At 41.2% G+C, this 13607-nt stretch overlaps 1 protein-coding gene and 1 long non-coding RNA gene across 2 annotated transcripts in view; one reads left to right on the forward strand and one right to left on the reverse strand.

The window, feature by feature from the left end:
• Positions 1-5365, forward strand: part of LOC145459127 (uncharacterized) — a 59218-nt gene extending 53853 nt beyond the window's left edge. Inside the window, exon 6 of the mRNA XM_080337759.1 lies at positions 5052-5365. Within this exon, the coding sequence (XP_080193885.1) occupies positions 5052-5278 (227 nt within the window). The 3' untranslated portion in view covers positions 5279-5365. The remainder of the gene's footprint in view (positions 1-5051) is intronic.
• Positions 1-12784, reverse strand: part of LOC145459277 (uncharacterized) — a 416587-nt gene extending 403803 nt beyond the window's left edge. Inside the window, exon 1 of the long non-coding RNA XR_013921333.1 lies at positions 9940-12784. This is a non-coding gene — a long non-coding RNA (uncharacterized LOC145459277). The remainder of the gene's footprint in view (positions 1-9939) is intronic.
• Positions 12785-13607: the final 823 nt, after the last annotated feature.

Consider the following 13607-nt stretch of genomic DNA (forward strand, 5'->3'; position numbering starts at 1 on the left):
CCTACTTGTCAATTGTCGATAACATCATAGTTGCACTTTACGTATTTTAGAACGCACTTTACTCCATGCCATTGCTGTGTACAACGCGGCGTTTTAACACTGGCACTGTACTCGTTAACATTAAGCTCAATTAAATCTTAAAATAAGCGATTATTAGTCAACTGTAACTGAGCAATATGGGCGGACATCACGACCTTATCAATAGAGATTCGATTTGTACCAAATGGCCAATGGTTCGACGTTCGATATTGGTGCACTCGTTACCTGTCCATCCGGTGTCGACCAAGTTTATCCGAATAGGTAATTTTCCCGTTGAAACGAATCGAATAATCGAATTAAACACTGTACCATGCACATTGCGCCATGCCCATAACGAATTAAACTATGCAGTATGCACATTCCGCATTTACAAGTCACAGTCCGCGATAATCCGGGAATACTAGAGTATCAAGCAGACATCAAGAATGAATTTACGAAACAGATGATTACAAATTGGAAATCGCGTATCATATCAGTTAATTTGTCTCCATCATAAAATACCATGGGGTCCTGACATCGCATTGAGTAGCTCACACCGCGAAAATTGTTCATTGAGTGTAACGGCGTTTTGGGCTACTCTTCTGCCATCCCCTATTCATGCTCGAAAATCCTTACTGGAGTGAATGACGATCATGCGCAGTATTGAATTCCAATTCGCATGCTTAATTGCATATTCAATAACACTGTCCAATTTCGCGTCCGATTTAAACAACTACCACGAAAGAACGAGTATTTGCTCATCCGATTCATATCGACGATGAGATGGAATTTCTTGGCTCGTGCTCGTCATATCGACTTGTGCAACGAAATCATGTTTTTATCCTCTCTCCCATTTCGCGTAATACATAGTTATCATTATTTTCTAACCGTACAATTGGCCAACAAGGTTGTGCTGATGACGAAATTGCGGGTATGCCGAATATTCACTATATCTACAGGGATAACTAGCATACCGAGGTTCGGAACTCATGTATGAAAATTGAACATTGAATATATGACTGCTATGCTGTTAAATCCCCAGGAACATGGTTGGTCAGAAAAGGTAGCGCCAAAGGTAAAAAATTCTTAATTTCGCGAAGGCCTGCTGTTGCAGATATGGTTGTTGCATATAGAATAGCATCTTATGTATTACGTCGGAGCCGGAGCTACCCCTCAAATACCTAGCTCCAGCTCCGGCTCCGGCTGAATTTTAGGTAGAGCTCCGGCTCCGGCAAAAATTCACGGCTCCTGTGCTCCGGCTCCGGCTCCAAAGCCCTGCATGACACACATCTGATCGTTATACGTTCAAGTATGAGCGGGAATCAATTACGTCTGTTTGCAGCGATTCGATGTTATTCAGTTTCGCGATGTTGCTTTTTAATCAATATGACATAAAACAATTACTAATTAGCGTAAACTCGACCGCATTGTCTCCAAACCAGCGAGAGATAGGAGCCAAAGCGTGCTAGGCCTGAGACGCGATAGTTAGGCCAGCAATGATATCTTCAACAACACGCCTATTGCAGATGCTATTGTGTACGCCAGCGATGATATCGTGCACACCAGGCTGAAGCCTCCAATGCAAATGCAGATGCCATTGCGCAGGCAAGCGGCGATATAGTGTTAACTGAGCCTATTGCAGACGCGATAAATCGGGCTCGCGACGATTGCCACCCGCACAGGAATGAATGACCTAATTTCGCGACCATCTCAGCGGGAGATTACCACTGACTCTTCTCACTAATTGACAACGCGTTTCTCGCAAATCAGCCGCGCGTAACACTGATAACAAAATTATTGAATGGCAACTGAATACTAGAGTTAGAAATTAGAATGATCATTTCAAAATGACGGGGTTTCGCGTTTCAAATAGGGAAGTTCGACCCCCGAAACCCTGTGGCTACGCGCCTGGCACACTCGCGTATCGAAATCGGAGACGTCTCTAACGAGGTCGCATCGATTCGCCTGATTACTGGTCACAAATCACTTCAGCGTCTGAGCATTTTGTACGAGGTGGTCGCCACCTCGTAAATATGGTCACGAGGTGGTAACCTCCTAAGTCGGCGCCTATGCCTACAGTATGAACTATTTCTAGTATGATTCTATTCTCTTTGATTTGCATAACAAAGATCTATATGATGGGTTGGCTGCATCTCACTGTTATCTATGACACAATGGCTTGTAAGCAACAAGTTCAACTACACCTGCCAAGCACGACCGTGCCCGTACAATATGTGAATAGATCGCTTTGTTAAATTTAAAATAGTTTCCCATTTTATGAACGCCCTGGCGAGCCCGCCGGAAATTAGATTTTCATTGGGTCACCTTTTTCAGGCTATTGATTTTGGTAAAGTCTCCAAGAGCGAGTTTTTCTGTAATGCATCGGTTATAGAACGGAACCTTTTGAGTATCTTATATCCTAATAATACAACAAAAATTATAAATGCAACTTTCTCGCGATTTTAGTGCAACAAAAACTTGCCCTAATAATTATACATTATTACTTGAAGAGTTTTGCCAAAATATTGTAGAATTAGGATTAAATCTTTGCACTTCTATTCAAATTAGACTAGAATCATAGCTACATTTTTTTTCAAATTTGAATATAATTAGCATTATTAAATCCACAAAAACTTTAAAATTTAATTGAGACCGGTTCATATCAAATCATTCTCAAACATGAGAATGGCCAATGTCTGTGCAGGAAGCTTGACTCGTTTCACACGATACAGTTCACCAATATACAATTGAATAGTATATTCTATCAAAATGAACATGAATATTTTCGCCTGACACTCGTCAGGGGTCATCGTCAGCAACTAATAGACAATGGGAAAGAACATCGTATGTCAACATTGGGAGGGGCCGCTCACCGTTTCATCAGTGTTCCTTGGAGTCGACCTTAATCAAAATACATCTGCCCAAATTCATGTAGGGGAGAGTGTGTAGGTATGGGCCACCAAATCTTGCCAAGCTATAACTTGGCCAAACTTGGTCCAATATTCCAACATTTTGGTACAGACAATCATTAGTTATATGGCTAACTATTACTGATAGAATTGAGTTAAAATACCCATGTATTTGGAGGTGACATGAAATTTTGTAATAATACATCATTATTGTAAATAAAAAATAGGGTGATGAGGTATGGGCCGCTGCCTGTATTAAATCAATAAATGCTATTCATTATCCTAAAAACCTCAACTCTTGTCACAGTAACCAACAATTTGGATATACTGATATAATGCTGGTCTGGAAGTGAACAATTCATATATTTCAATTCCTGTATTGATCATAAGTCATAACGAAACCAGGTAACTGAAAATATGAAACATGAAAATCACTATCAAATTATGCTTCCTTCGCCTTAACTACCCCATCAAATCCAAATGTCACACTCACAGCAATCTCTTGTTTAAGTGGGAGGGACAAACCATAATACATCTTTGAGCATATGATGACATACTGTGCTAACAAACTTTTCGCCTCTTCATTAAAGACAGTATTGGCAAACGATTTTGAAATGTTTTTCGTGCGAGATTCATCCCGTTTTTTTTCCAGATACCTGTTTAATGTACCTCTATCAATTTTGTACTGACAGCATGCTTCTCTTTTTGATACCTCCCATGCTTTAACTTTTCGTATCATTTGCCAAGCTCAAATCTGATTCTGAAAACTGGCCTTTTTAGCGGGTTTCATGATCTACTTTTAAGCGATTGTATGTGGGAAGGATAAGACCAACGCTTTCTGTATTATAGTGGTAAATATATATAATAGGATCAATCAAATATTGACCTCAGGTATATGCTACGCTGTCCCATAACCCAGCCTATTGTGGTATGGGCCGGCCCATACCCCAACCTGATGAAAGGTCCGCACCTCAAACACTCCATCTTGGTGATTCTTCCCATAATTTCAAGATCCGAGTGATAGACAGCGCGTTATAACTATTCTCAGTAGATAGCATATTTCTATAGCTTTCACACCCTAACTAAGTCTTATCCAAACATGCACATGCATAGACTCAAACCCAAATTCCCTATTTTCAAAAAAATTTACTATAGGCTGCAAAAATTATATATCTCTAGCTGAGTCAAAAACTCTGCTGGCTTCATGGCTGTGAGTAACATCGGTGAGTCTGGAGCCTTTTCTTACAATCACAGAGCTTGACGAGCATATATGATGTCACAGACGCCTGATATGGCAGTGGCCCATACCTACACACTCTCCCCTACCATCTTATTTCAGATCTCATTTCATGACACGATTGTTGATATACAATGTTCTTTCCAATTTTCCACTAGTTGCTGACGATTACCCCTGACGAGTGTCAGCCGAAAATATTCGGGTTCATTTCAATATGAATAGACTATTCAATTGCATGTTGAAGTTCTGTACCTCCAAGAATCTCCTTAGATACAGTTCTCCTGTAGCATTTTCTGGGCAGCCATAAATGATATTTTATTTGAAATGAGAGCATATAACAAATGAGATTAGAATGAACTTGAGAAACCAATAAAATTAATCAGCCCCCTGATTCTGAGTTCGAAAAGTACAAATTAGTATTTAAATTGTCTAGATGTGGATATTCGTATTGCAATTATGTCGGGATTAGATTGTAAAATCAAAATCTGGATATGATTTTGTTTATTATTGTTTCATAATGTTCCAGACTCAGACTACTAATGCGAGCGAAATGCCGGTTTCTATATGATCTTATCTTGATTCTGGTCCAAATTCTTGGTTTTCCTGAAAATGCTACAGGAGAACTGTGTCGTGCGAATCAGGCCAAGATCGGTGTACTGACATTTGCCATTCTCGTGCGATTTGATATCAAGTGAACTTGAGTTTTGTCGCAGCCCCTGCTAATTCGGAATTGAAATCAGTAATTGCGGACTCAGTATTTTTAATCTGATTTGGAAAAAAACGCCAAAGCCTAGTTGTGGACGAGAAATCGCCAGTTATAAAACTGGGGAGTGCGTATGCGTAGGCACCCTCACGCGCACCATCATCAATCCTTGTCTGTTTTGCAGGTTTCTCGATATTCGCGGCCGGACTGATCACGGGCTTCACTAACTTGGCATGTGGCGTCTGTGTTGGTATAGTTGGCAGTGGAGCGGCGCTAGCAGATGCGGCCAATGAGTCCTTGTTTGTGAAAGTTCTCATCGTTGAGATCTTCGGGAGCGCCATTGGCTTGTTTGGGGTCATTATCGGGGTGATCGCCAGCTCCAGGGCCAAAATGGGGAAGACTTCTGCTTGATTTGTGTTGTGCAATGTTTATATATCTTCACTTGTTGTCCGCAAAGATGTCGTGTGCGAATTATATATTTTATTTCTCTGTGTTCAACCCGGTTTCTGCCTGCGATTTTCCGGATCCGCGGCCAGAGAGATCTGAAACCGTAACAAGCTGATCGTATTCGAAATATCTAGATTTCGTGTGATTTTATGCATCAAAGGCTAATTTTCTGAACTGACACTAAGCACCAAGCAGGCGTTGCAACCCACGATCACGCGTGTCGTCACAGAGGATGTCGTCGCTGGAGAATCAAAGTAGCTATGTCCATTTCACACCGTTCAAGAAAATCGACTTTATGTGAAGTTTTTATTTCCTTTCGAGCATATTGGCCATGGTTAACGTTGAAACAGCGGGACAGAAATAAGTGGCCAAGATATGGCCAGAAAATTGAAAAAAAAAGATTTTCTATGAATTTTATAAATGGGTACCTATATTTTCAGAAGTATCTAGTGATATCGAAAGACGGCCTCGGATTTATGTTTAGTTTTATTCACACGCATACAGTGACGCTTGTCGTGTATCAAGGATTTGTGCGCCACGACGGTCACAGAAAATGTCCATTGTCTTTTGCTTTTTGTATTCTTTTGGACGACTTTCACGCCCGAGGCCATTCACCAGCGTCTCTCTTTGTTTTTTCATGCGTTCGCATCTTAGTCTGTACCTCCAATTTTTTGACTCGTCTCACCTTCACTCTGGGCTTTTCATACACTGCTATTGCAGTGAGGTTAGCGATGGTGCCCAGATAAGCCCCCGACACATATAAGTTAGACAAATCAGGGTTCGAACTCACTTCCATTGGTGTCGCGACGATCATAGCGACGTAACTAGCCGCGACACTCGATTCCCCTTAGGTTTCATAATATAGGCTACCCATTTTCTCACTCCTAAAATTCATTGAAAGGCCAGTTTCTGGGTCTATTTTTCAAGTATCCGTCGTGATACTCGAGACTTGAACCAATTCACATAAAATATCCCGAGTCATACCACTTGGTTAACAGAGGTAGTCAGTAACGAAGTACTTATACTTTCATGAAGTACTCAGGTAGTTTTCCTCTACTTCCAGTACTAACTCAAGTAGATCAAATTATTGCTACTTCTATTTCATAATATTTTGTGATCAACTTACTTCTCGCTATTTTCAGTTTGTCAAGTAGAAGTATGAATCAATTTGCAGCTTTTGACAATCAATGCGAATGAATTACGACCGTTTTCACATCTACTTGAGTAGATTTAAAGTCAGTCAATTCTACTTCAAGTAGTTTTAGATTCCTTATGGAAAAAGTACTTCTACTCGTACTTGAGTACATTTTTTCCGTCGCTACTTCTACTTGAGTAGCTTTCTTGACTACTTTGACCACCGCTGTTGGTCAATAAGTCGTAGCCTACACATCGACTAGAGTAGGCCAGCAAGTCGAGTCAATACACAAAGTAACTGAAGTCAAGTTCTTTTCCAATTTTAAGAACATGACTTGAGTCAAAAGAAAAACTGAAGAGTAGAATCAGTACAGCACTGTCCACGGCAGTTGTTGAGATCGGCAAAACGAGCTGATGGACGAGAATCGTCATATTTGATCTCGGATCATTGATGCAATTAATTTTATTTGATTTCATGAATTGTGACTTCATGGCTTCTCGAAAGTCCATTTGCGCTATATTTATCTGTTGAGCAATGGTACGCCATATTTGAAATCACGTAGACATTTAAGTTAGTGGTTTTTATAGCCCGGTGTTCCGACGAACCCCACGCGTTCCATGCGTCAGTCTCGGGAATCTCGTATCACATTACATTGCAGCCGACCTAGGCTTGTATTGTTAGAGATAGCAGATCCCTAAAGTACCAAAATAGGTTGTACTAATCAAATGTCCGATGTGGAATCTATTATGTATTGATCCAATTTGCGATCATTTAGTTCGGCGCAGTGTAAATTTCAGTCTTTGCGCGTCTCGGGCCTCTGACGCATCTGCTAATTGTCCTGTTTTTACGCGCTTGGCTACATGGCCATTATTGGCCAATGGCCATTATTGGCCAATGGCCATTGGTCAGTAGGCAGTAGTAGAAACATCGGAGGCTAGGAAAATTAGGCTACTCCGTGACTCGAGGCGCGTCATAGTGCTATCAATGTTCGATGTAACGATGAGAAGTTAAGTCTTGGCTTGGACGGCAAACGCATTTGGGAATGCTTTTTGGTTGCAGCCTGAGCCTGCGCCGGGCCGCTGTTATTTACGAGATACAATCGCATAAGCTCGAGCGTTAATTGGTCTTTACTAGCTCCACTCACTGGCGTAGCCAGAGAGGGGCGAAAGGGGCAATCGCCCCTCCCAAATTTTTTGAACATTTTCGTAAAATCAGTAGGGATTACAGTATTTTGGGGCAGATGAATGTAACCTTAAAATTTTGTTCGCGCAATTTAGTGTCCACTGTCCATATACAGATGTATTGATTTTATTATCGGTATCCCGAAAAATAAATTCTACCGCAAATACCCATAGTTGAATTTAGCTGCATTCTCAATTATGAGAATACAACAGGACCAGTATAGATACACTATCTATAGCAGGGGTCGCCAACTCAAAACGGGTCGCGGGCCACTTTTAGAATTTCGTAGCGGTCGCGGGCCGCATGAATTCAATATCGATATAAAGTAGGCATAACCACGTTTTAAAACTCTGTGTCAGTACAACAATGTGCTACCTATGACATAGGCGATGGGCATAGTGATCACAAAAGAAGTAACATTTTACTAAAGGAATAAAAATAGAACAGAATATCACCGTCATCAATTTCATTTGATTTTGAACTCTGAGCTGTGCACGATACCCTGAAACGCTTAATTTATGGGGCTAGCGAGATAGGTACGTTACTAGATGAAAGACCATTTCCACATAAAGCTTGATCTTGTGAAGAAGCCCTAAGCCAGTGGTTCTCAAACCTTTTTAGACATGTCCTGCTTTATGATACTGAAAATTGGGGCCACGTGTTGGTGACCCCTGATCTATAGAGTAGCCCGAGGACGTTGAGTTTATTGAGTCTAGGGTAGGGTTGCCATACGTCCGAAATTTCACTGTTCAAACTAGCGTCCGGTAGGAAATTCTAAAATATGCCAAATGTCCGGAATTTTGAAGATTGACGTGGGCTCATAATTTCTTTGTAAATCAAAAAATAAAAACAATATTTTTTGGGAATATTTATGTTGATGTATGGTATTTTTCTTCGCGATGCGCGCGATTTACCATCACATTTATTCATTTTAATATGGAGACTACCACCCCCGCAAAAACTGCGATGAAATATAAATAAAAACAACCTTCATTTACTGGAATAAGCCTAATTGTAATCGCAATTATAGGAGAACGGCAGTGGCGGCTCGTCCTATATGGCAACTGGGGCATTGCCCCACCTAAAATTATGTTCAATAACAATTTAACCATTTATAGACGCACAGCGCTCAATATATATCGAGATCACAGCGAAACCCGCGTTCTTCTTGTGCTTTCGCTTGCAAATGCCCATACATAGCGAAGTCTCCGCGAAAATCGAATTCTCTTCTGTGTTTTCGCTTTGTGAATGCCTAGCCGGGGCTTGCCCCGGTAGCGCTCATAACAAGCTTTCACTATCTATTCTCTCAAAGCTGCGCACAATTAAGAAACGTTGCTTTACTCTCTCCTATTCGTAAAATGGCCGAGCAACCGGGGCAAATATGCTTGCTCGCCCCTAAGGTGTGATGTAACAATCGTATCTATATCTGAACTCGGATACCGTGATATGCGTTGAGTCGACCGTTGCTGGTACAGGTCGATTTTGATGGTGTTTCACACCATGATAATTCTTGAAACTTGGTATGTCATGTCGTGATGGTGGTATTTAACACTGTCCTAAGTTTCAGGGTTTCTACTCAAAGTTTAGGGTAGTAATTCCGTTTCCAAAGTCGAGTGTGTGCTGATCGGTCATGTATCGCAAACATATTTCACGCAAAGCCGGTATTGGTCTCCATTGATTTTAACGATGCTCCTTAGCTAGATCCGTCATGAACTTTTACATGGTATGTCTTGATTTTAGTATCGAACGCTGTGCCAAGTCTCAAGGTTGACACTCAATGATTAGGGCAGCAATTTCGTTATTAAGTTCGAGTATGGTAGAGATGTGCGCTGATCTGACACTTAGCCTACCTAACGCATTGCGGATTTCACGCAAAAGCCGGTGTATCTGTGTTCCATACTGAGATAGGTGATGAGATGATGATATCATGAAACAGTTTACTAACATCCTCGGTTTGCATTCAAATATTTAGTTTTATTTTATATTCTCCAATGTCAATTTCACCGTGGAATGGTGGCCTTCGGGCCATTTGCTCACAATTACAACCCCTGTCAAGCGCGATAGCTGTTTCGTTTTCGATGGCGGCTAACAGCTGATCGCTTGATCAGCCGATTCCTCAGTAAATATTACGCAAAATTCGGCGTTGATCTGTTCGTATTAATTTTGACAGTGTACCATACCGAAAACGGTCATGAGGCTATACTTCTCGATGATTTCATGTAACAGTGTACCAAGTTTTCGGCTTTCATCCACGTATTTATTCGGTAATATATTTCCGAAGGCGATTTTGCAGCAGACATATAGACACTATAGACCGTAAGCCGTATGTGTCGTGTGACAGTCTCCAGCCTCAAGGCCAGAATCTCCCAAGCTGTACCGGGACCGAATTTCCGAGGCTGCTATCCGTAGTTCTTCAGAATGATGTTTTGGATTCAATATGACATTTCCTTGTCCAATCTATGAGATAACAATTGCGTATGTGTCCGAACTCGTTGACCTTTCCAGTTAGGCATACGCAATCTCTCGATTTATAGTCATTTCCATTTCTGCAGATAAGTAGTCAGGTCAAGTGCGAACATGAATCGTGTTGAATCTTTGCTCCGTACGCCGTTTAGCCAGCTGCCTTTAGAGCAAAAATTAGAGGTAAAGCGACTAGGTCCGTATCAGCCTAGAAATTGCCCATTGATCCAATCGTACGCCGGAGGAAAGCGCACTCGTGCCTTTTCTTCAGCGCATTTCGATAAAAATGAATGGCTTACTTATGGCGAGGATAAAAACGCCTTGTTTTGCTTTTACTGTCTTTTATTCGACAGTGCCGGTACCGGAAGCAGTGGCTCTTGTTGGAACAAAATTGGTTATCGCGATCTGAAGCATTTGTCAGAGCGTCTGAAAACGCACCAAAAATCCCAAGTGCACATGGCTAGTGCAGTTAAATATAAATTGTTTGGCAGAGTAAATGTAATGTCGCAGCTCAATGAAAGTTATCGCGTATCAGTCTGCAAGCACAATGAGCTTGCATGTTCTCTCTCGGGTGATTGATGCCATTAAATTTATTGGAGTTCATGAATTGCCCCTTCGAGGCCACGATGAGAAGGAATGCTCTCTCAATAGGGGGGTATTTTTGGATCTAATTAAATACACGGCTTCCATTGATAGCATTTTGCGCGAACATCTCGACACCGCGACAGTAGCTAAGGGTACCTCAAAGACTATTCAAAATGATGTGCTTGATTCGATATATCACATCTATCTACAGCATTTGTTTACCGAGATTGTTGACGCTGAATTTCTATCTATTCAGTCTGACGAAACAACTGACATTACGTGTTTGTCACAACTAGTCGTGATTTTTCGGTTCACGAAATTTGGTATGCCAGTCGAACGATTCCACAGCTTTGTGGCTGTTGACGATCGCACTGCTGTCGGAATTTCTTACGTATTAAAAAAAAACATTACAGCCCTATTCAGTTGAGTCGAAACTTATTGCGCAAACCTACGACGGCGCAGCAGTCATGAGCGGATCGCGACATAGCGTACAAGTTTTAATGAAAGAAGTTTACTCGCATGCGCATTTTTTGCATTGCTACGCGCATCAGCTCAATCTTGTAGTGGAAAAATGTGCTTAGGAATATCTTCTGTCAAGATATTCTTTGCAAATCTTTCAGGGTTCTCCTCCTTTTTCTCTATTTCGCCAAAGCGATCTGATCTATTGCGCGACATATGCAAGCACCGGTTACCTAGATGCGTATCAACACGGTGGAACTTCCAATCCAGAGTTGTGCAACGAGTGTCAGAGAGTAGGGTGGAGCTTCTGGAATGCTTCTCAGTGATTGAGAGCTCTCCTGTCTGGGATGATACTTCCATACGTGAAGCGGCGGGGCTTAAACGACTCCTGGAAGACGAAGAATTTTTGTTCTTTTTGAAGCTTTTTTGTGACATCTTCATGCACGTCGATACACTGTACAGCACTTTTCAGTCGCGTATGGCCGATGGTACTACTGCGCAATTGTGTATTGCACATTTTTGTGAGGCAATTTCGCATATCCGGGCGAATGTACACTTCGCTGGTGACACAGCGCTTTTACGTCGTGGGATAAGTGTGCAAAACCTGCTTGTTGCGGCTTACGAATGTTGCGATATACTGATGTCCCAAATCCAACATCGTCTGAATAGTGACCAGTTGGTTACTTTCGCCCTGTTAAATCCGAGAAATTTCCCTGCCTACAAAATTCATTATCCTTCTGGACTACTGCGCAGCGTGCCTCGTTATTACCCGATGATCGACATTGCTCGGTTGGAGAGCGAGTTGACTTGTTTGTATTCTAACACATCCTTTTCGGAAATTAAAACCACTAGTGAACTTTCAAAATTCCTTGTTGAAAATTCGCTTTCGATCAACTTTGCTACAGTAACTAGCTTTCTGAATATCATTTTGACCACCCCGATTTCATCCGCGGAATCCGAGCGCAGTTTCAGCACATTGAAACGTCTCAAGACCTTTCTCAGAAACAGGATGGGCCAAGATAGGCTTAATGCGTTGGCTGTTCTCTCGATTCACAACGACGTGGTTCTGGGAATTCCAGATTTCAATAAACTCGTTATTGAACATTTTGCTAATAAGAAATCACGTCGCGCACAATACTTATACAAGACATAAATTAATGCTGGTGGGCGGACGACTGTACAGTAGGGCTGTTCAAAAATAACTTTTTCTTCCCGATTCAAGCCGTTCACCTCTTAAATCGTCAGGTTGAAGTAGAAAACCTTGCTCACCAAATTTCACTCGATTCCAATCAGTAAAGGCATCCGCAGATCCAATTAAAATTTTTAATTTATTATGGAAAATAAAAATAAAAAATTTTCCAAATTTTTCTGCCAACCCCATGAAATTGTTGAGCTATCTTCAAAGACGTTGCAAAACAAATTTGAGTCAATTCCGACCAGTAGAAGCGGAGTTATGTGAGTTTTTCGATGATAATCCTCGGATTATCCTTGATTGGTGGATAATCCGCAATTTATCAACGAAAAACTCACATAACTCCGCTTCTACTGGTCGGAATTGACTCAAATTTGTTTTGCAACGTCTTTGAAGACGGCTCAACAATTTCATGGGGTTGGCAGAAAAATTTGGAATTTTTTTTTTTTAATTTTCCATAATAAATTAAAAATTTTAATTGGATCTGCGAATGCTTTTACTGATTGGAATCGAGTGAAATTCGGTGAGCAAGGTTTTCTACTGCAACCTGACGATTTAAGAGGTGAACGGCTTGAGTCGGGAAGAAAAAGTTATTTTTGAACAGCCCTACTGTACAGTGTACACATCATGTTCTTTCCGAATAATTTCAATCAAGTGAGCCCAGGTAACTCAACCATGTCTATGGCTAAGCAAAAGTGAGTGGTTTTCATCCTTATTACTCGAGGCACACTGACAGTTAATTTACCGATATATTTTGTTATGGCTATGGAAAAAAAGTGAAAAATTCATCAAGATGAAATAATTTATTCATGAAATTGTTTAATGCGATATGTGCTCGCATTTCAATTTAACACAATGCTTTGATTCCTGCTTGAATGATGGCAGGCAGACTCGTAATTAATCTTCCATGGATAACAGCTGGCTTTTTATAATGTTTTACGTTTATGGGTGCCACCGCTTTGATTGCCTATCCCCTGGTCGTAACGCATCAGGATCGTGTACCAAACACTTTCGGACGAGGGCAAATCGATTTGACTCGCTTTCGGGACGAGAATCCATATACAAATCGGGTCGGAGGCGCTGCAGCACTTTACAGAATTGCTGAGCATGGAACGATTAAAACACCACAAGGTGTCATGCGAATGCTCTTTGTAGGTAGTTGGTCTGTGTATTTTTGGTATAGTCTTACTCGGCGCTTGCGTAATCTCTACCACGAAATCATAACGCATGCTACTAAGGATAACCTGATGATTGATTCGTGGCATGGGAACGATTCTTAG

This window comes from Botryllus schlosseri, chromosome 2 (genome assembly GCF_051294905.1).
Source record: "Botryllus schlosseri isolate E-star chromosome 2, Bs_hap1, whole genome shotgun sequence".
NCBI lineage: Eukaryota > Metazoa > Chordata > Ascidiacea > Stolidobranchia > Styelidae > Botryllus > Botryllus schlosseri.